Source organism: Nyctibius grandis, chromosome 18 (genome assembly GCF_013368605.1).
Source record: "Nyctibius grandis isolate bNycGra1 chromosome 18, bNycGra1.pri, whole genome shotgun sequence".
NCBI classification, from domain to species: Eukaryota; Metazoa; Chordata; class Aves; order Nyctibiiformes; family Nyctibiidae; genus Nyctibius; species Nyctibius grandis.
This window is the reverse complement of record NC_090675.1, coordinates 2,691,399-2,711,564: the sequence shown is the minus strand read 5'-3', so window position 1 is coordinate 2,711,564 and position 20,166 is coordinate 2,691,399. Positions and strand designations below refer to the sequence as shown.

Genomic DNA, 20,166 nt, shown 5'->3' with positions numbered 1-20,166 from the left:
GAAAAAAACATGCTTTATAATGAGTAAAGAGAAGCCTGGGGCACCAGAATGGAAGCTGGAGGGAGATGAAGAGAAAGAAGACAAGGGGTAAAGCAAGGAAGGGGAGGTATTAAACTGGCTCCCACCAAGGGGGTTGAGCAGGGGACTCTTACACGGTACAGAATCAAAAGCTAAAAAGCATTTTTAGGTTGTACACGAAGCTGTAATCCTGCCCACAGAGTATGTTTCTATTTCCTTCCTGTCCTGCAAGCAGGTTTCCACAGTCTAGCGCCAGCTTGCTCTTTTTCAACACAGTTTCATTTTCTCTCATCTCCCTTCAAAAAAATACACAGCTTTGTTGATATCCAGGGGACACTCATCCACTGCTGCGCGAGGCTTCTCGAGGCTTTGCAGTCAAGCCCACAACCTTCCCTGTTCTCAGTCCTCTCACAGTTGCCTCAATCTCAGTGCCTTTGCCGGAATTTTGCCCTAAGGAGGGAGGTGGCACTGAGGATGCTCCAAAGTGGCCCCCTGCATGGATCACTTTCACGGAGAAAAGTTATGAGATGGTTTTAATCCCTAACTTTAATGATTTCAGCTTTAAGTTGTATATGGGCATGATTTCAGTATAAAATTATTATCTTTAGTGTGCTTTGTCAGTACAAAAAGGTCAGAAAATTGAATCTGATATTGCAAATGTTGCAAATGAAGCTATGGAGACCGTATCTTCTGCCCGGGACTCTCTACTTGCTGTCCTGCTTCCCAGCTTCCAGAACTGTATCTCTGACTTTGCAGCTCTAAAAGTTAATGGTACACCAACTTTTCAGACTGAACAAGCAACGACATATGGAAATGCTGTAAGTTGGGGGATTTCTTCTAAACTTTTTTTTTTTAATTGTTTTGTTCCTCTGGCGGGCTGGAAAAGTGCCAGGGGGAGGGAAGTAATAGTTTCGGAGGGCTGGGCTCTCAGCAAAAACTGGTTTTGAACTTCAGTGAGGGCTAGAAAGTTCCAGTGAAGTCTGTGTCCACAGACTTCGTCACAGGAAACAGAGGAGGAGAAAACAAAACTGGCGGCAAAGTGAAACCAGCAACAAAGTACGTCTCTTTTCTCCTAGACTTTCACAGAGGGAGGCAGAGGAGGTAACAGGTCACGCGCTCTGGATACTTTGTACCCCATTTCTGCTGAACATCATTCTGCGACTTCAATATTTAAGGATTTAAAACTGATACTTCAAATATTGACGTTTTAGCCCAGAGCTAAGAAGAAGAGGTGGGGTAAGTCCTTTTCTCTGTCACACTGGGGAAATCTGAGATCTCAGCAGTCAGGCAGGCTGCCCTGTTGCAGGAAGCTAGAGGGGGGCTTGTGGAACTGGATGGGAAAATTCCTCTACCTGGCAGCAAAAATTAGCCCACAGTAACGTCCTTGCTGCTTTAGTTGTACCATAACTCAAAGCTACAAGGAGCAGAGCAACGTTCCTCAGCAGAACTAACTCAGAGGGAAGGCAGACAAAGGCAGGAAACTTGTCTCCCGTATCAGATCTGGAGGAGATGCACGTTGGGGTTTTTGTGCCCTGCAGATCTCTGCCTTAATATTTGGCCACGCAGAAGGCAAATCTGTGCTGCTGGAAATAAGCTGCGCTCTTGTCACAGGTGAGATCACTTCTAGGCATACTTTCATTTATTTCTGTGTGCTTTTGTGCCACAGATGTATTTTGTAGCAAGGGGGCTGGCTTTCATTTTAAGGAATTGGCTTAAATGTGATACAGGTGCAGTTTGCCACCATTTCAACAAATTTGTCTGCAGTCCGAGTGCCAAGGGGCAACGAGCCGAGATTCAGCAGCCTGACTAGCAAGGGTGGCCAAGTGGAGCTGAAAGTAGAAGGGTCAGTTATTATTTATTAATTATTAATCGGTAAGATTACTGGATTCTTAAGATCGAGGTGAGGCTTAGCCTTTTCTGAGTCATTACAGGGGAGGAGGAGGGGGCGTGCAGTCCAGTAGTATGTAAGGGGATGGTGTTGAAGGGAGTAGCGAGCCTGGCTCTAGAGAAAATATTTGAGGCTTCTTCTGTGTTCAGAGGGACAGATGGTAGCAAGGACCCTACAGCCCCTCATGCTCAAGGACAGAAAAATAAACACCTGGGCACTGGGGACAAATCTGGGTTTTAAGCAAGCACTCTATTTTGGAAGTGGAGGAAAATCCCTGTTGCTGTGATCTCTGTGACTCAGTGTATTTATTGTTCAAAGGATGGCCACTGTTTAGCTGATGTTTTTGGAAGTCTTTGGAAGATTGATATTTCAGCATAAATGGTAAGCAATTTTTTTTTTACAATTGTTTCAGCCCCAGAATGGATCTTGAAGATGATCAAGAACAGCAGAAGGTCTGGGTTAAGTTAGCAACAAAGTATCCTGAAGTAGTTTTGTGTGTTGGAAAAATATGTTTTGGTGAAAAAGCAAGAAAAAAGATACCGAAAAATTCAAAACAAGATCAAAAATACACCCTTGCCCGTGCAGTGTGTGCCTTGCTGAACTCTGGAGGAGGTGTCGTAAAAGCAGAAATTGAAAATGAAAACTACAACTTAGAGAGAGATAAGATTGGACCAGATTTAGAAGAGACTTTTCGGTCTCTTCTTTTGTTTCCAGACTGGAGAAAATACCTGGACTTTGAACAGCGAGATAATTGCCTTTTGATTTTTATTAAAACCTGGAGCAGTGAAAACGCATCCTCAACCTCTGCAACTGCAAAGCCACGCATCTGTAGCCTGAGTACTGGGTTGCACGCAAAATGTGGTGATTCTCTTTCCCACATGAACCCTACCGAAGCTTTTTCGTTCCTTAAAGAAAAGCAAGATGAAGCCAGGAGAGAGCTTAGCCCAGGACCATCTGATAAAATCAGGAAGACAATGGCTGTTGAAGAAGACATGGATATTATAAATAACACTGTTGCCGAGTTGTTTAATAGAGACCAACTGCGACATGGAGAGATACTGACTTTCACAGAGTCAGGAGATGTGGAATTTAAGCACTATTCAACCGAAAAATTTCTGACTCGTGTCAAAGAGATATTGCCTCAGTATATCGCTGGATTTGCAAACACAGGCGGCGGGTATTTATGGATCGGTGTGGATGATGACAGCAGAGTGCAGGGATTCAGCGGTGACGATGAGGACCTTGAAAGATTAAGTGTCCTAATCGATTCCATTCAAAACAAATTAACCCTATTCCACTTTTGCGGGAGTGGAAATACACACAACATAAGGTACGAACACAAAATCCTCAAAGTATACCGCGAGGCCGGAGATCACTGTGGCTACGTCTGCGCTCTGAAGATTCAGCCATTTACTTGCGTCGCGTTTTCCGAAGACCCGGACTCGTGGCTAGTGGAAGGCAGCACCATCAGGAGACTGAGAGCGGACGAGTGGGCTGCGTGGATGACCACTGCTGATCCAGGTCCAGAAGAGCTGCGACAATCACTTTCTGTTTTTGATACTTCCTTTTATTTTCTCGCTCCTGGCCTGGCGGTGGTGTTTGCCTTCGGCAGTTTTACCTGCTTTTCAGTGTTCTTTGGAGGCCTGAACAAACCAAGCAGTTTGACTGCTTCAGGTCCTTGCTAAATACGTGTCTTTGCTGCTTACATTCCTTAATGCTTGCTTCAGGCTGCAGCAGGTCCTGGTGACTAGCAGCTTATTAAAGCCACTGTTAGCGCCTGCTTTTGCAGCATGAGCTCTCCATGCCTCAAGTTGACCGCTTTTGAGGTTAGACCCCAGTGCACATGGTTTTTTACATAATTGCCATAGTCCATGGCCATTGCCATTTGCAAATTGCCATTTGCTTTCAGGCTTAATCTATACTTTCCCTCCTGCTTTTCAGGGGCATTCTCCACTGCTGCTGCCAGTCTAATATGCTGAGAGCTATGGACAGGTAAAGTGTTCGCTGGCCAATTCTTGGGCAGTGAAAGCGGTATCACTAACAGAGTCAGAGGTCACAACAGCAGCTAATGAGATAAGGAAATCAAGGGCAGCTCCATGGTCCATGACCCGCGGCTGTTCTTTTGCTAATCAGCTGCTGTCCACAGTGACTTGCAAGGTTTCAGTCTATGCATTGCATTTGTTATTTTAAAGAAGAGCAAAACATTTAAAACCAGTATGAGGACAGCTTCTGGCTCTTGCACTGAGGGACAGCAAATGCTCATGCTGTATCATGTGTTTTTATTCCTTTTTTTCCAGATCTTTCAAAGTTTTCTGAGACCTTTAGGCTCGAGCTCAGTCTGACAGAGGGGCCACCTCTAGCCAAACCAGTTTATTCACACCAGGGCCTTGACAATGTTGATGATCTTTGTAAGAAACTATTTCCAGGTAGGTCTGTACATTGCTTTCACTGTCCGATAGGTTTACAACATGAATCTCAAGGGTATGGTCAAGGTCAAAGATGAGTTTGAAGACATTCTTTAAACAGGTGAAAGAGATGGAAATAGTTGGCAGATCTGACAGTAACATTGCATTCAAATGCCTGACGATCCCCTTCCCCAAGGACTCATCTTCTGCCAGCTGTTGACACGTGTACATGACAGAGCTCAGCTAGCTGAACTTCTCTGGGGACCGGGCACAGCCATGCCAATGTCTTTTCGCAATCCAGTGAAAAACGGAAAAGACGCGAGGAGAAGGTCACTTGGAATCAGCCCCATGTAAATACAGACAGGGACTGAGGCTGGGACCAGAGTGGAGAGTCTGCTGCCAGTTACAGTCCAACATTTCTGTGCCACTGCAAGGTCAGCCACCTGTCTGGGGGCTTCTGTCTTGAGCCGTTATTGCTTCTTTGTTTACTCACCAGGTCTGCTAAACAAGGTTGGGAACAGCTGGTCCTGTGCTGGTATTTTTAGCAAAGGGACTGAGACCTGGGTGGGAGATGAGGATTGAGTTCCCTGAGGAAGTAGTCTTTGCAAAAGAATCTGGAAGCACATGGAGTGGTTAAGGAAAATTATGAAGAAGTAAAAAAGGTATTTCAGGGAGCTGTGGTCTGTGTTTGTAGCCTTTCACCAATATTAATTCCCACAGAATCATTTCAGAGGGCTGGATTTCCATGTCTTAGACTAACACTAACTGTTTTTTCTCCTTTGCCTTGTTAGTGAGATCCCCCATAACATGTACTCCAGAAAAACTCCATGAAGATCTCCTCCAAGAGCATCCAGGGTTGGATATCCTAATGGAAAATCAATTGAAGCAGCTTTCTGAGGGAGTTCTGATATTTTCCAGAAGCTGGGCTGTTGAGGTCGGCTTGCCAGAAAACCAAGGCATAATTTGTGATGCTCTCCTAATAGCCAAGGATAGGCCACCTATCCTCTATACAATCTGTAAGCATCATATCTCAAAGGATTTGTTTGAATACTCAAGACGCATAGCCTGGAGGCTGAAGGAGAAATTAGTCAACACTGGGGGCTATATCCACAAATTGTGTGTAATACCAAAGCTACTGACTTTGCCTCCCAAACTAAACTGTGGGAAAGAATGGGATCTGAATATTCAAGAAATGTATCCCCAAAACTACAGCCTAATCGACAGTGCCAATTTGAATGCCCTCTTGCATGCTCTCACAGTAGCTTTGTTGAATTTCAAGTCTTTTTTAAGTGACCAAATTGGTTCTGAGTTTTTGAACCTCTTGACCATCAAACAATACCAACTGCTGTCAGAAAATCTTCACAAAACTAAGAAGCTGTATGTTTATGGTCTACCAGGAACAGGAAAAACGATAGTGGCCCTGAAGATCATAGAGAAAATAAGAATCATGCTGCAGTGCACACAAGAGGAAGTTCTTTATGTATGTGAGAACCAGCCTCTGAGAGATTTTGTGCGGTAAGTATTTCCTCCAATTATTCATTTCAATGTCCTGTTATTTCACCACCATTTTTAAATGGCTGAGTACTGATTAGTATATTTAGTATGATCAAGTATAACCAGTAGTTTACAATGCAGAGATTGTTTTTAATCTACTTGTTTCTCTTCTGTAGGCATAAAAAGATTTGCCAAGCAGTGACAAGAGTAGCCTTTCTGAAGGGAAACTTTGATGATGTGAAGCACATAATAGTTGATGAAGCACAGAATTTCCAGGATGGGGAAGGCGATTGGTATAGCAAAGCCTTGACTCTAACTTCATCACGAGATCTCCCCAAGCCCGGCTTCTTCTGGATTTTCTTGGACTACTTGCAGACAAGTCACTGCTTCCCAACTGGCCTTCCTGAAGCAACATGGCATGATCCTGTCGAGTCACTAACCAAAGTGGTTCGTAACGCTAACAGTATCTATAGCTTTGTAAAACGTAGGATGGAAAGGATTGTAAAGTGCCCCACCCTAAATATTCCCAGACAACGTTTGGAAGAGTTATTATGCAGAGCCACGTGTGCTCAGGCTGTGCAAGGCTGTATTGAAAAAGTACGTGACCTGGACAGAAATGGAATAGCAAAGTATGTGGCAGAAGTGTGTTGTACATATCTTAAAAAGGGTTACTCTGAGAAAGATATTGCTATTCTCTGCTACAGAGATGAAGAAGTAAGAGCATACTCTGGAATACTAGCGTCAGCAATGAAGAAGGCAAAGTCAAATATACTACTAAGAAAAATAGAAGGCGAGCTAGGGAAGCACGCTATTCTTGACAGCATCCGTCGTTTCTCTGGCTTAGAAAGAAGCATTGTGTTTGGTATTATTCCTCACCCCCTTCCATTTCAGAATGAAATTTTAAACAATATATTGGTCTGTGTAGCATCCAGAGCTAATTTAAATCTACACTTGTTACTTGATAACTGGATATAGTTAACCACCTAGGATCCCAACAGGGCCCTGATCAATGGTCAATGGTTATGTATGTTTGAAATTTTTTTTACTCTATCTGAAGTAGAAGGATTTCCCTTGTAATGGCTGGTCCTCAGCCGTGCTGGTTAGATAAAATTCGCTGTAGAGTTAGATGCAAAATACTTTTGAAAGAGAAACAAAACTCCGAAAACTGGGTTTTGAAGGGTGGTTGAAAACAAACCATATTGTTTTCCACCACAGAATGACCTGTGCTTCATTTGATTTGGAAGAACAGTCTAATATCCTCCGAGTATGATTATAAAGCACCAGTGATTTAACTGAATGTGGTTACAATAAGGAGAAGACATTGTACACAGCTGAAATCACCCTCCAAATAAATCTGCCTTTAGGTTGTCAAAGCTATTAGCTTAAAAATTCTTGCTTTTCTAACTTCAGGAAGCTAGAGGCACTTTCCATTTTTTTTTTTTCCCCTTAATCAACACACCAGGAAGGACTATCCCCATGGTTCCTTTCATAACCCCCAAACCTCAACACTTGATCATGTCATGCCTATCCTATGAATGTAAACATTTATATAATAAAATTTAACATGATGACCAACTGGTGTGTTTGCTTCTCATTCCATTTCTTCCCTAAATGAGAGATTTTCAACGTTCTAAACACTGCCCTGGTGTGAACCTCAGCTTAATCCATTAGTGCCACCTCCTCGTTCAGCCTTTCATTGTGAGTTTGCCTGTTCATTGGAGCAGGGATGGATATTTCACAAGTGGTGAAAATTCAGCCTGTGCCAGGACTACTCCAGCTTCCTGGGTATGATACAAGGCTGCAAGTGGGAGTTGCCTTAGATTCTCCCTTTGTGTAATAAAAGCAGAACAGTAATTCCACATGTAGTGAATTTATTAAGAATTCATCCACCATCCTCACGCTTTGGCACACCACTTAAGGCTGTTTAAAAATACCATAAATGAACAGAAAAGCACACAGCTAAAACCCCACCTATTTTCTGACTACAGGATAGAAGGCGTTTAACCCTCCCTGTTCCACCACTGCTAGGAATTCCAGAAGTACCAGGAGCTGTAGATGGCTGCAGAACAGATTTCAGTTCTGTTGAGTTCCCTTCCAACAGCCCCTGGCACGTTTCCAACACAACCAACTCTTTCACAGCTGGGCCTTGAAGCTTTCATCATTCTCAGCTGAAGGGGGGCAAAGAAAGGATTTACACCATCTGGGAATTACTCAGATGGACACTTTCCAAGTTTCCCAGGCAAATGTCCGTCTTTGCCTCATACAGTTTCTATTCCTCCAAAGTTGTTCCCAAACTATCCTGTGCCTTGACAATGGCACCAGATTTTCCTCATTGCTCTCACTTTTCCACATTTCTCAGAAGCCTTTTTCCCTCCCCACTCAGCCTTTTTGGGTGCTTTTCATTTCCTCAAGCCTGAGAGAGAGGTTTGATCAGCCCATAATCCATGCACCTTGTGAGGCAATCACGTGCTACATTAATGATGTGCTGCTTCTTGGGGTCATCTTCTTGCTTGCCGATGTATGTCAGAATCTCTAGGAGCTCCGTCTCCACCAGCTTCTTCGCTAGGTCTTTGTCAGCACTGATTAAGTTGAAAGTGATGACCAGTCCTCGGTGCTGTACTTCCATGTTATCGTGCAAGCAGAGCCTCTGCAGGATTTCAAGCCACTGAGTGGTCTTCAAGGGAGAGAGATATCATTAGGATTGAACTGAAGAATCTCTCAACCAAGAACACGAGTTTGGCAAGGCATTTCTCAGCAGAAGGAAGTGCGGGGACTCACCTCTTCAGTACTCATGTCAGCCATGGTTATTTGATTCTTTAACTAAGGAAACCTGACTCCAAACTTTTGAAGCCAATTTTTGTTATGCTAAAGTTTTCATGGCCCTAGCACCACATGAAACACGTTTCATGTTCAGGCTGCCACATAATCTCTGTGCAAAGAATCTGATCAGAGTATTGACACGGCTGAGGTGACCAGAAGCAGACCACCCACTCCCCCCACTGATCTTTCTGAGCCCCTCCTTTGGCTTGATTAATCATTTTTATTCTAACAGGCCCCAGTATCCAACATCAGCCTGTGTGCAACACAACAGGGTTCATGAGTTCTCAACCACAGCTCCTCACAGATATTCAGCTATGCAGGATCTGAGTTCTCAGGACCTACAGATCTGTGCAGGGAATGGAGATGGTTTGGGATCTGTAAAGCTCAATAGGTTATCTATCAAGCTCTTCTCATTTCTGAGTAAAACAAGGTTTGGATTTCAGATTATTTATCAAAAGCTTTAAGGGCCTATAGAATAATATTCTGCATTTTTAACCTTGCTTGACAGTTCACATCCTGGACTTAGCTTGAGGAATAGATGTATAAAAATGTTTCAGTTCTGAGATTAAGTCTAGTATAAGGCAGGCTGGTTTACTTTGTGCAGGGATGGACTAGGAGCGTGCACACCCAGGTCTCAGCTTCACCACTGAGTTTCTCACTGTCAAGCTGGTGTACTACATCTTCCTTTTGAGAGGAAGGCTCATGACTGAGCCTGGGCCTTTCAAGGGTATGTCTACACTGCCAATAATCAAGACTTATGGTCTTACCACTTCAGTCATCTTAGAGCAGAGTTTCTTTTGTGCTGCTGTAAGCATGGCCAGGGCTCCTGCCGCTGCAACCTGGACTTTCTCATCATCTTCACCGCACAGTAACACCACCAACTTCAGCCGATCATTTCCATCAGCCACAAACCGCTCTTGAACCTAAAAAACCCCACAACACCATGATATTCAGAAAGAAGACATTTAGGCCTCATTGCAGGGGCTCATGAACTCGTGCATGCCCAGTGAGTTACCTCCTTGTTGACCACCAGGTTGCACATGCACTCTGTGGCTGCCTGTCGAAGTTGGTCGTGATTCTCAAACATATAGTTTTCAATATCTGGCAGGGCCCTCTCTTTGACTATCTTCATCCTGTGTTGAAGAGCAGCCAAATAAAATACATCATGGGACAAGAAATACCCAACTTATACAATATAAACTGCAGACAGGGAAGGCCATGAAACAAATCAGTGTCTGCAGCTCTGGAGCTCATGATATGGTTTATCCCCTATCTAATGCAGATTGGGTTCATGCCTTTCCTCTTTCTAGAGGAAAATGGGCCACTCTCCTCCTGGCTAATTTTGTGAATCTTTTAGTTCTGAGACCTTTATAGCTCTACCAAAGGTAGCTCAAACTGACCAGTCTTCATAGTCCTACAACAAAAGCATTGAACTGAAATTCACATTCACTCCTGGGGAAGAAAGAAGGTCAAAAAGCAGTTAAACTCACCTAAGTTTATCACTTCTTCCTGCAAAGTTAGTGAGACCTAACAGAGCCTCGTAATTCTGGAGGCCATCCCTCTCTGTGTTCAGCAGGCTGACGAGGGGCCTCACCACCTCGTACACCTAAGAAGGGAAGGCATGTCACTGCTTTTCCAGCTCTCAGATCATGGAAATTTTCATTTGCTAAAGGAATTATCAAGATTTTTTAATTAATTTTTTTTTAAGCTTACCCTCTCCCCTGGGAATGCCATGTCTGGATTGGAGATAGCAGCAATTTTTGCCAGAGCATGAGAAGCCTTTATCTTGCCAACGTCTGTGCCTTCCACAGCCAGAGGTATCAGGACCTAGTGACACATGGGAAAGCATTCAATGCCTCTGAGAAGATCTACAGGATTGCCTTAAAGTACTAAAGTTAAAAATATCCTAAAGATGTGTCTGTTGAAGAAATGGGTCTGGACTGTAGCCCACAATGAAGTCTTGCTTTTGTTCTCAAATAGGCACCACACCAGAGCTTGTAGCTCACACACAGTTGTTCCAAGAAGACTGCTTCTTTGGAGGCTTGCAGAGATAGGACTGGAGCGTCAGTCTGGGCCCCAGGGCTACCAAGACAGCTCATGCTGTTCTGTCACCTTCCCTCACTGCAGACACATTGCATGCTCCCAGCAGACATTAACTGCACATCAGGTTAGGCTGCAAACGTAAAAGTAATCACCTTTCCACCACCTTGAGCCACAATGGTCCCACGGTCCTTGGGGTCTTCACACAAGGCAAGAAACACCCTGCAGAAGCACAGCATCATTTAGTGAAACAGCCACGTGAGAAGGCAATAACCCACATCCCTCATGGAAGGGGGCTAAGGTTCTGCAGGGGTGCCAGATCCACCAGGTAAATTCCAGATGTTTAACCCAGTGCCCACAGCGCTCGAGAAGGAAGCAGCAAGCGGCACAGTAAGAAGTTTCCAGGCCTGTAAGATTAACTCTATTCCAGCCAAAACCAGCACAGAGGACTAGAAATTCAAAATGCATCCTAGCAAGGCAGCCCTGTACACCAGCTTCAAGGTCAGAATGTGGATTTTTACGACATTGCTTAAGAAAAACTTCAGTTTTAAATCTTTTCTCCATCTCCCTTTTCATCCCTCTCCCACAGGCAGAACGCACCACCCCACAAAGCAAGGAGCCAGCCCAGGCGCCCATCTCAGTGGCACATGGCTGGCCAGCACTCCCAGCTCCCACAACAGCAATGAAGGCACCTGGCAATGAGCTCCTTGCTCTGGTCCGTCAGTATGGCACTGTCCGCCTTCACCATGCAGGCCAAGGCAGAGACAACGCCGGCTTTCAGCAACCGCTTCACCCGCTTCACCACAAAATCCTTCTTGTCCTGAGGAGGGGACATTGGAAAGGGATTAGTCCCTTAGCAGCTGCCATCCTGCTAACTACAGCCAAGCCCGTTGGAGAGCAAAGCAATTTCAGCCTCAGAGACAGGAGACCCGAGGTCTATGACAATGGATACACCAAAGAAAGTCTTCAGATCCAAGCATCTCCTCCCAGCTCCTCAGCTGTAGACAACCTACCTTCGGATGCTCCTCAGGCACGTGCTGCTTGGAGAATTTTGCCAGTTGCACCAGCTCTGGGACCAGCTCCTTGGTATCGTAGCTGTTGGTACAGTTCACCAGCGCGGAAGCCACAGAATACAAGATAGTCTTGTCACTTGCCTGTGCAGAAAAATAAAAGCTTATGTGAGGGTGAAGAGGGCACAGCAGGGAAACAGGTCCCTTAGGACTGCCATGGTGGTGGTCTGCACTAGCTGAAGTGTTCTTAGGCTTATCCCCAGCTTTATAGCCCAGGGCAGGGAAAACCAAAAGTTTTCATGGTCAGACAGGCTGCCTGACATCATCAGATGCTGTTAACACCTTGACACCTTTGGTTTTCATGCTGTTGCTGACAGTAAAGGTAAGAGCAACCTTCCTCAGCCTTGGGAGAAGAGCAGGATGATAACAACCTTGAGGTGTCTCTGTGGCACAGGCAAAACTGAAGTTTTGCTAAACTAGACGTGAGAGGTTGGGGTCACAGCTCCTCCTGCCTGGGGAGACAGCATGGGATGGAGAGCTGGGAGAACTTGATGCTACCAGAGGAACGAGGGAACAAGGTAAGGAGCTAGACCTTGGCTAATTCAAACATAGCTTGCAGGGCTGGCTCATCTTCCACAAAGTCATCTTTCACATCTGCATCAAGGGTTAGATACGCCAGCCCTTCCACGGCCCATTTCCTGGTGCGGGCATCAATGCTGGTGTTGCACAACCACCTGGAAGAGAGAAACACATCCACGTTTATCTTGGGAGCCAGAACTAATTTCTCTGGGAGAAGGGAGAGGAAAAACAGATATCGAGATGGTTTCAGGCCCAAACATGTCCTCAGGTTTTGCTGCAGCTCCTAAAGACTCTGGATGCTTCCCTTGAGACACGACCTTCCTCCCATGGCCCGACCTGAGGTATCTAAAAGCTGCAGGGAAAGACAGACCAGGACAGCTACTCAGCACTGCTTTGCCTTCACCATCACATGAAAACCTGATGCCCTGCTATCCAGTGCCAGCAGCAATGATCCCCCACTCGGTCACTTCCTAACTTCATCCCACCTCCTTGGTTAGTCCACCTGGTAAATTCAAAAGGTACTTGTGTATATTCTAGATAGCACTTCATTAGGCTGTACCACTCTGGCAAAGAAGGAGGCACCATGTCTGGTGTCTCACATAGGAAGCAAGTGAGGGAGAAGGCATCTGGATGTTGAGGCAGGAGGAACATACGGTTGCTTGAGGCACAGAAGAGCTCCATGTCCCAGTGCAATGGCTCTGGGGGCAGTCAGCTGCAGGCAGCAACAGTAAATGAAGGCAATGTGTGGGCAGGATCTCTTGGGAAAGGAGCATCTCATATTTTGCAAAGTATGGAACAACAGAAGAAAAAAGTAAAATCACTCACTTTCGGCACTGCTTGGCTAACTTCTCAGTGGACCCCTCAGCAAACTGCCGCAGTCCATAGTCTGTACCTCCTGCTGAGCCCAGCTTGCAGAGACCCTGAGGAGGATGAAGAGAATACACCAGTGAGAAAGGTTCATTCATCCCCCAGTACTGCTGCCCCAAATCAGCCTAACCCCATATCTGAAGTCTGAAGTCAGATCTAACTAAGATGAAGCATCCTAATACCCAGTAGAGTGTTCAGTTTGTAGCACAGCAAAGCGAGGTTTTGTGTTCTTATTGGATGTCTTTAATGGAAGATTAATCAGTTTTGCCTTCAAAATTACCAATAATCCATGTGCTCTCCTGGTCTGCCATCTCCCCCTCCCTTGTAGGGGGAAACACCATAAATCGTTCCCCAGCTGAGGTGAGTGAGCCCAACACGTTCCCAGGACCTCTCCCCTCTCCCAAGTCCAGGGTTAAGCTGGTGAGTGTGGCAAGCAATAGAGGCAGGGGCTGCCATCCTTACCACCAGGGCTCGGATTTTGATCTTCTCATTCTTGGTCTTCTTGTAGATCTCCTTCAGGAGCGTTACCCCATTGGAGATGATGAAGGTGGCCCGGCTCAGCTTGGTGGAGGCATGGATGAGGGCTTCCACAGCCACCAGCTGGTCAATCTCCCTCTCGGACCCACACAGCGCAACCATCATCTCCATGACTCCCTTCATGCCAAGCAGTTTGTTGCCTAAGTCAAAGGGCCCTTGCAGAATTCCAGACACCATCTGGATGGCATGGAGTGTCTTATCCATGTCCTGTGGGTCAATTTTGCTCCTGCATAGGATAGAGGGAGTCAGCATGTGAAACAGTAGCTGCTTACAGTTCTCATTCCCTTGGGCAGGGAATGTCCTCCCTCAGACTGGGAACTGAGCTCTGCTGTTGAAATATATAGGTATTTGGGACACAGCTGAGCCCAAATTCATGCAAAGGCTGAGATCCAGCAGGCAGGAGTACAGTGTGAGGATCTGAGGATCTCAGCTGAAGGATCCAGCAGGATCTCAAGTAAATCACTATCTCCCAGGGCCTCAATTTGGCGTCTAAGTGGATTGCAAGTGCCTCAACTCATTCTTAAGACCTCCTGCTCCCATGCCAGCTCAGCCCCAGTAAGCCAGCCCCAACTCACTTGATGTACTCCTCGCAGATCACCCGGTAGTTGTCACGCTCTGGGTCGCAGCGCAGGTCATCGTAGAGTTTATTTAGGAGGATGGAGGCGGTCAGCTGGGTGTTCTTTGTCAGTGGCAGGCAGTCAGGCATCTCAGGAATCTGGCTCACCACTTTCAGTATCTTTTTTAAGCCTGGAAACAATGGAGTGATACAGCTGTTAGAGGGGAGAGGGTCTGTACAAAATTCAAGATAATATTTTTTGGTTTCTTGCAATGAAATAGCATTGGGTGGTTTTCAATTACTTTGCAGCCTAATCACATAAGCCTTAAACAAAGGCGGCACTCAGATATTTACTGGGGAGGAGCTTCTGCTGGTGAGATTACAGGTTTGCAGCATCAGGCTTTTATCCAGCTCTCAGAGTGAGATAAGCAAAACTGCATTTAGTCCCTGGCTGGATCAGTTATTTTTGTCAGGAGGCATTAAACCTACACAGCTTTGAGGCTGGAGGCTTTGACTGAGGAAAGTCAGTGACTCTCAAGTGATTCTGGATGTCTTAACCCTCCTTTTGCTAAAGTGTTATTTAATAACTTCCACCAAAATGATAACACACACACGTATTGAAATTAGTATAAAAAACACACAAATTCCTCACTCCCTTCTAGTTATAAAAATGACCAGTTTAAGGATCCAGCAAGCTCTGCAGGTGCTCATCTCATCCTGTCTAAGCTAGACAATTTATCCAAGCCAAATCCTCCTGACATTAGCAAATACATTGGAATAAACTAACCAGAGAAGTTAGGTCAGTCCTTTAGAAACCAGAAAATTCTTGTTCTCATACACAGTTTGGTTTTTTTTTTCCTCTTAATCTTAAAACTGGTTCCTGCTAGTAAGTCTAACTTCGCTCCAGGACTGCATGCACCAAAAAAAAAAAGCCAAAGAGGATTCACTTGATAGAGAGGATCAGTTCTACGGGTATTCAGGCAAGAATAAACGGCTCCACACGTCCCAAATCAGAACAGGGATGGAGGGGAAGGACTCACCATTGTCGATGACAAAGATGGTCCTGCTGTTGTCATGGTCTTTCAGGTCCTTCCTTGGTATATTCTTGTTGAGGAGGTTGAGAGCTTGGTCTCGTCCCTGCCCAGATACTCTCTTACTGACCAGCATATCCAGCAAACGCATCGTGATCATCCTCAGATCTTTTTTAGTATCTGCAGAGAAACAAGACAGTAAGAGCCAGTTACAAGAAATTATCTTCAAAAGCAAGTGAACCCAGTGAAAACCATTCAAAACCATTGCGTGGCTGGAATGTAGGTATTTAACACCAGGAGGATACGAGCTGTGTTCAGGTTGTTATCCTGGACAGCTGAAGGGTAAAGTCCCCACTTCACCAAAGAAAAGGAATAAGGGGGACAGCCCAGGAGCAGAGCCCTCCCTGCTCACCCTGCTTCTCCTCCAGCAAGACTGGAGGACCATCAGGTCACACACCCTTACCTAGCACAACAGCCTCCTCCTTCCCGTGCTGCTCCTCTTTCCCCTGGCCCAGCAAGCAGTCAGTGATGGTCTGCAGGAGGTTGCAGACAGCCAGGGAGATTTCTTCATTGTCTACAGACATCCACATACAAATGTTGTCGATGCCCAGGTAATGGAGGATGGCAGTGGCCTGGCCCCAGAAAGGAGAGAGCAGGGCAGCCGTTAGCAGAGGGTACGAGCCTTTCCTTCCTGCATGCTCTAGAAAGGTCAGGCTCAACTCGTACAAAGGATTTTCCTGGGTGAATCCTGAGTCCATACAAGGCAGAGTTTTGCTTTTCATCCTTGCTTTCATCTATAAGACAACTCCTAAAATGTAGAGTTGCCAGTGATGCAACAGACTATTTCCAGTGAGGATGTTGAGATGAGCACAGCTGGGTGTGGAAGAGGTTGTTAACAGAGAGCCTGTGCGGTGCAAGCAGCCCGTCCTGGCTGTGAGCAAACCCAGTGCCATCAGGCAGCACATCCTCGTGCACGGTGGCACATCAGTAACTCCGGGGAGGCATGTTCAGAAACACATTGACCCAGCAGGCTTTGCAGAACAGCCTTTTTGCACATGACAACAGAAAAACAAAATAGGTCTCCACTGCAGTGGACTTTTATCCAGCAGATTTTATTTTTTGTTGTGTTGTAGCTTCCCCCACTCCTTCGCACCATTACACTGACATGCAGATTCATTTTGCACATGTCCATCTCCTGCTTCCAACCACATAACACAGACTGGGCTTCTTATGAGCTGTTTTACACTGTATAAAAGCTGTCTTGGTGTAGAGTAGAATACTAGCTGGCTCAGAGACCCCAGGACTTGCCTTGGGACCCTTCCCAGGAATCTTAACTCCCTTGTAGATCCTCCCTGCTTTCCTCCACCTAAGCCTCAGACAAAACTTTCCTAAAGTTACTTGTTATTGTTTTTCTGAGACCTGTGATTGAGGATGTGGATCTGATTCAGCCACACTCACCGCAACTTCTGTGGTAACAACTCATTGTAAGTTTTACTTCACCACACATGAAGGCCCCGTAGGGAACATGTGCAGCTTTGACCCCAGAGATCAGGAGCACAGTGGCAAGGGCATTTTCAATAGTCTGTGTTAACCCCATTTGCTTATTTCTATTCCCCCCCCCCGCCCCCACCCCGAATTTAAAATTTTATTTGTGGGATTTAATTTTTCCCCACTGCTCACAAATATCAGGAACTATTGCAATTTTCCACTCCCCCACGTTCAAGGCAATAGCAGCGAAGGTCCCGAGCACCCCATTACTTACCCGAGCCTTATGTCCCGTGCACATGCCCGAAAGTGTCCTCACAGCTGCCAGGATCAGCTCAGCATCTTTGGTTTCTATCAGCTGCAGCAGCAAGCTGACCCCATTGTTCTGGAAAATCCTCTCGGCACCCGCTTCTTCCCGCCCCAGGACTATGAGGTTGTTGGCAGCCTGGGTGGGAGACAAAAGAACCAGGGGTCAGTGGCACAGCTCTGCTGGCAGCCTCCAAAACACCTCCGTGCAGCTCTGGGATGTCCCGGTGGAAGCTGTGGGGTGGCCATCTCCTAATGGATGCAGTGGACCAGCTCTGACCCCACCAGTTTCTCCAGGTGCATCTGGGGGTTGGCTTTGCTCTGCCCAAGAAAAGTGGGTCACTGCTTGGATGGAAACATGGGGAAGGTGGTAGAGATGGGCCTGAGCAAAGTCCAGTCTGATCCCACTGTTGGTATTTTGGGAGGTTGCTCCACCTTCCCACAGCACAAGGGTGATGCCTCTGGGGCACTGCCCCTCCCAGTTGTCTCTCCAAGTGCAGTTCATCTCCCAGCTCCTTACCTTGTCCTCCTTCTGGGAGCGGTGGGGAAGGGATCGCAGCCTTCTGCTCCTCAGGGCAGCCTCTGACATTAAACAACAGCAATTTGTCCTGTCAAGTCCAGGACAGTTCTCACCTTTTCTCGCTTTTCTTTCTCACTGTTCTCATCCAGCAGGATTTCAAACATCTTCTGCACCCTCAAGTCCGTGGAGAACTGAATGCGCAACTGTGCCAACAGAGAGTGCATGGAGCATCAGAGGGAGAAAATTAAGGAGCAATTTTCCTTTATCACTTCAAGGACATCACAGACCCCCAAGCCACGGGCAATTTAAGCTGAATAACAAAATAGGCATCGCTTCTCAGCGGTCAGCACCGATTACCCATGTCAGACTCGTGGGCACAGGCAGACCTAGCCCTAAACCATCATTTCTGAGACCTCACAGTACCTAGTGATGCAGGGACTTCTTCACAGCACCCCCATAAAGGTAATCAAGTCAGCGTGACAACTGCCAGACCCAGTTCAAAGCTGGTCCAGTTCCTTGCCAGGACCTTACCAAGACATTCAGGTCCAGGCTAGCCTCAGCAGTGAGCTGCCACACTTTTTAATTTAACCATACAATCTGATCCTCGGATTTACATGCATCAAGTAGGAACTTCCAGTTAATGGAGCCTATTTATCCCCCTACATTGTTACGAGTTTCCAGTATGACCAACAACCCATCCTTGTAACCCAGAGCAAGGACTTCCCACACCTGGTTTGTGAACTTGGGACTGCTCCCCTGGCATTTACCTTCTCCTGGATGTCGGCCCCCAGTCGCCTCAGGGTCTCCTGGAAGTTTTTGTTGCGGGGTTCCATAGTGGCACATTTCTGAGCATCTTTGAATGCTTGGTCCAATTTCCCCAATTTTTCCAGAGCTTGGCTGCGCCGGTACAAGGCTTTGATATCCGAAGCATTGATGTCAATAGCTGGGAAAGTGATCCAAAACACCAGGCATCAGAGTTCACTTCTTGGAAATCCTCTGTGTAAACTGTGATTTGCCTTACAGTGACTACAGCTCCTTGAGACGTAGCTGTTAACATTGTGAGTGACTGGTACCTCAGCAGCATCAACTGCACTGATGCACCAGATCAGTGCATCTTCTTTTGTACCTTCTCCCTTAATTCCCTCATGGCCTCAGCACTTGGGTGTTAGGAATCAAGGAATAAGACCACAGTGACCCGAAAGCAGATGTGAGAGCAGGCTGGAGCAAGCATACCCAGAAACACAGTGCTCCTTTCTCAAAACAGCCCCCTTCTTACCTCTAGACGCATCCGAGGCTGCTTTGGCATACTCCTCCTGTTAAACCAGAAGGGAGAGGTTTGTTAGCAGTGGAACAGCAGCAGCCGACAGAAGGAAAGATGGGGGCTTGGGTACCTTTGCATCACTGACAGGGTGGGGGACAAGGAAAAGGTCAGTGATGCAGGTGAGACAACATACGCTGACAACAGTGCAGCAACAGGCTGCAGGCAGTGATGGGAGAGGGGATGCTCACAGCAGCCTATGTGCATTTTGTTCTGGGTTGGTGTCACTTCCCCGGGTTAGTGAAAATTCAGGAACACGCAAGCAATCTGCCACAATCCCCCAGCCCGTCGTTACAAGCTGATTGCAGGGAGCTGAGACAATTTTGGTACAGATACTAATAACTTTTCATTTTGCCAAGCATCTACATCTACTTCTCTTGTGCCGAGACAGCACAAGCTATGCCTCTGCACCCCAGCGTGTGGCTTACAGAGCTCTCCCCTAAGCGTGGAGCAGGCTGGCTGCCGAAAGCTTTGCTTCCAAGTGATTAAGTGCGACCAGCTCTGAGCTGAAGCAGCGTGCTCAGCCCCATCAGGATTGAAGCAGGGAGGCAGCTCTACAGCTCCAGGGCAAGCCCAGAACAAATAATTTCAGACCCATTTGCAAACACCCTATTCAATAAATGGACAAACTACAGAGCCCACAGCCAGCAAGTGCCCTTGGCTGCCTCCCTGCTCTCCTCCCCCTGAGCACTGCCCAGGCAAGCCTGGAGCTTTTCTCACCTTTTTGAGGAAACACGCTGCCCTGTTCCTGTACAGCACTGCCTGCAGTGCCTTGTCCTTGTTGAGCTTTATGGCTTGAGTGTAGCTTTGAACGGCTTTCTCGTAGTCGTTGGCCTGAAAATATTTATTGCCCTCCTCTTTCAGCTGGATGGGATCCTCCATCTTGAGAGCTTTAAGGAAAAATATCAATTTGTGTCCCATTTTCAACTGTCTGTGTCACCAGTGTTGCCTGCCTACTCCACCAAGCTGAGCTTTACCACGAGACCCACGTGTAATTAACAGACACATTAATAAAAGCAGCTTACCAGGCTGAAGAGTTTGGAAAACCAAGACCTAATTGCTCCACCAGGCTTTGAATTCTCAGCAGCTTTTTTACACAGCTGTAGATCCTTAGGAGTCAATTAATAAAAGACAGAAAAACAACAACAACAAAAAAGAACTAAAGAAGTTCGCCAGCACCACAGAGGGTCTGTGTGGCTCAGGAAAGAGCTCGCCTCCCACTCCAAGTTTGGGCAGGACCTGGCAGCTCCTGCTGCCTGTCAGCGTCACCTGTCACCGCAGCCTGTCCCCCT

The 20,166-nt window shown here is 46.4% G+C and overlaps 2 protein-coding genes across 2 annotated transcripts; one reads left to right on the top strand and one right to left on the bottom strand.

The window, feature by feature from the left end:
* The first annotated feature begins 1,149 nt into the window (after window positions 1-1,149).
* On the top strand, window positions 1,150-7,327 carry LOC137671851 (schlafen family member 13-like). Its single transcript, XM_068415653.1, has 5 exons — window positions 1,150-1,254; window positions 2,319-3,427; window positions 4,204-4,332; window positions 5,103-5,826; window positions 5,982-7,327. Exons 2-5 carry the CDS (start codon window positions 2,326-2,328, stop codon window positions 6,778-6,780), a joined length of 2,754 nt encoding a protein of 917 aa, XP_068271754.1. The 5' UTR covers window positions 1,150-1,254; window positions 2,319-2,325; the 3' UTR covers window positions 6,781-7,327.
* Window positions 7,328-7,659: 332 nt separating this feature from the next.
* UNC45B (unc-45 myosin chaperone B) lies at window positions 7,660-20,166 on the bottom strand. Its single transcript, XM_068415752.1, has 20 exons — window positions 19,900-20,166; window positions 19,595-19,764; window positions 18,833-18,869; window positions 18,324-18,499; window positions 17,670-17,759; window positions 17,008-17,175; window positions 15,709-15,877; window positions 15,255-15,425; window positions 14,234-14,405; window positions 13,584-13,884; window positions 13,080-13,174; window positions 12,268-12,409; window positions 11,679-11,819; window positions 11,358-11,485; window positions 10,821-10,887; window positions 10,339-10,452; window positions 10,116-10,231; window positions 9,641-9,758; window positions 9,393-9,548; window positions 7,660-8,479 (listed from the first exon to the last, which is right to left on the bottom strand). Exons 2-20 carry the CDS (start codon window positions 19,754-19,756, stop codon window positions 8,213-8,215), a joined length of 2,790 nt encoding a protein of 929 aa, XP_068271853.1. The 5' UTR covers window positions 19,757-19,764; window positions 19,900-20,166; the 3' UTR covers window positions 7,660-8,212.

What these genes read in the sequence shown, in the direction of transcription:
- UNC45B (XM_068415752.1), bottom strand. Translation starts at nt 19,756, where the DNA reads ATGGAGGATCCCATCCAGCTGAAAGAGGAGGGCAATAAATATTTTCAG. An exon ending in CAGCGTGTTTCCTCAAAAAG is followed by an intron (nt 18,870 to 19,594) that starts GTGAGAAAAGCT and finishes CTGGTTTAACAG; the next exon opens with GAGGAGTATGCCAAAGCAGC. An exon ending in GCTCTAAGATGACTGAAGTG is followed by an intron (nt 8,480 to 9,392) that starts GTAAGACCATAA and finishes TCTCCCTTGAAG; the next exon opens with ACCACTCAGTGGCTTGAAAT.
- LOC137671851 (XM_068415653.1), top strand. Translation starts at nt 2,326, where the DNA reads ATGGATCTTGAAGATGATCAAGAACAGCAGAAGGTCTGGGTTAAGTTA. An exon ending in TTGTAAGAAACTATTTCCAG is followed by an intron (nt 4,333 to 5,102) that starts GTAGGTCTGTAC and finishes TTGCCTTGTTAG; the next exon opens with TGAGATCCCCCATAACATGT. An exon ending in CCTCTGAGAGATTTTGTGCG is followed by an intron (nt 5,827 to 5,981) that starts GTAAGTATTTCC and finishes TCTCTTCTGTAG; the next exon opens with GCATAAAAAGATTTGCCAAG.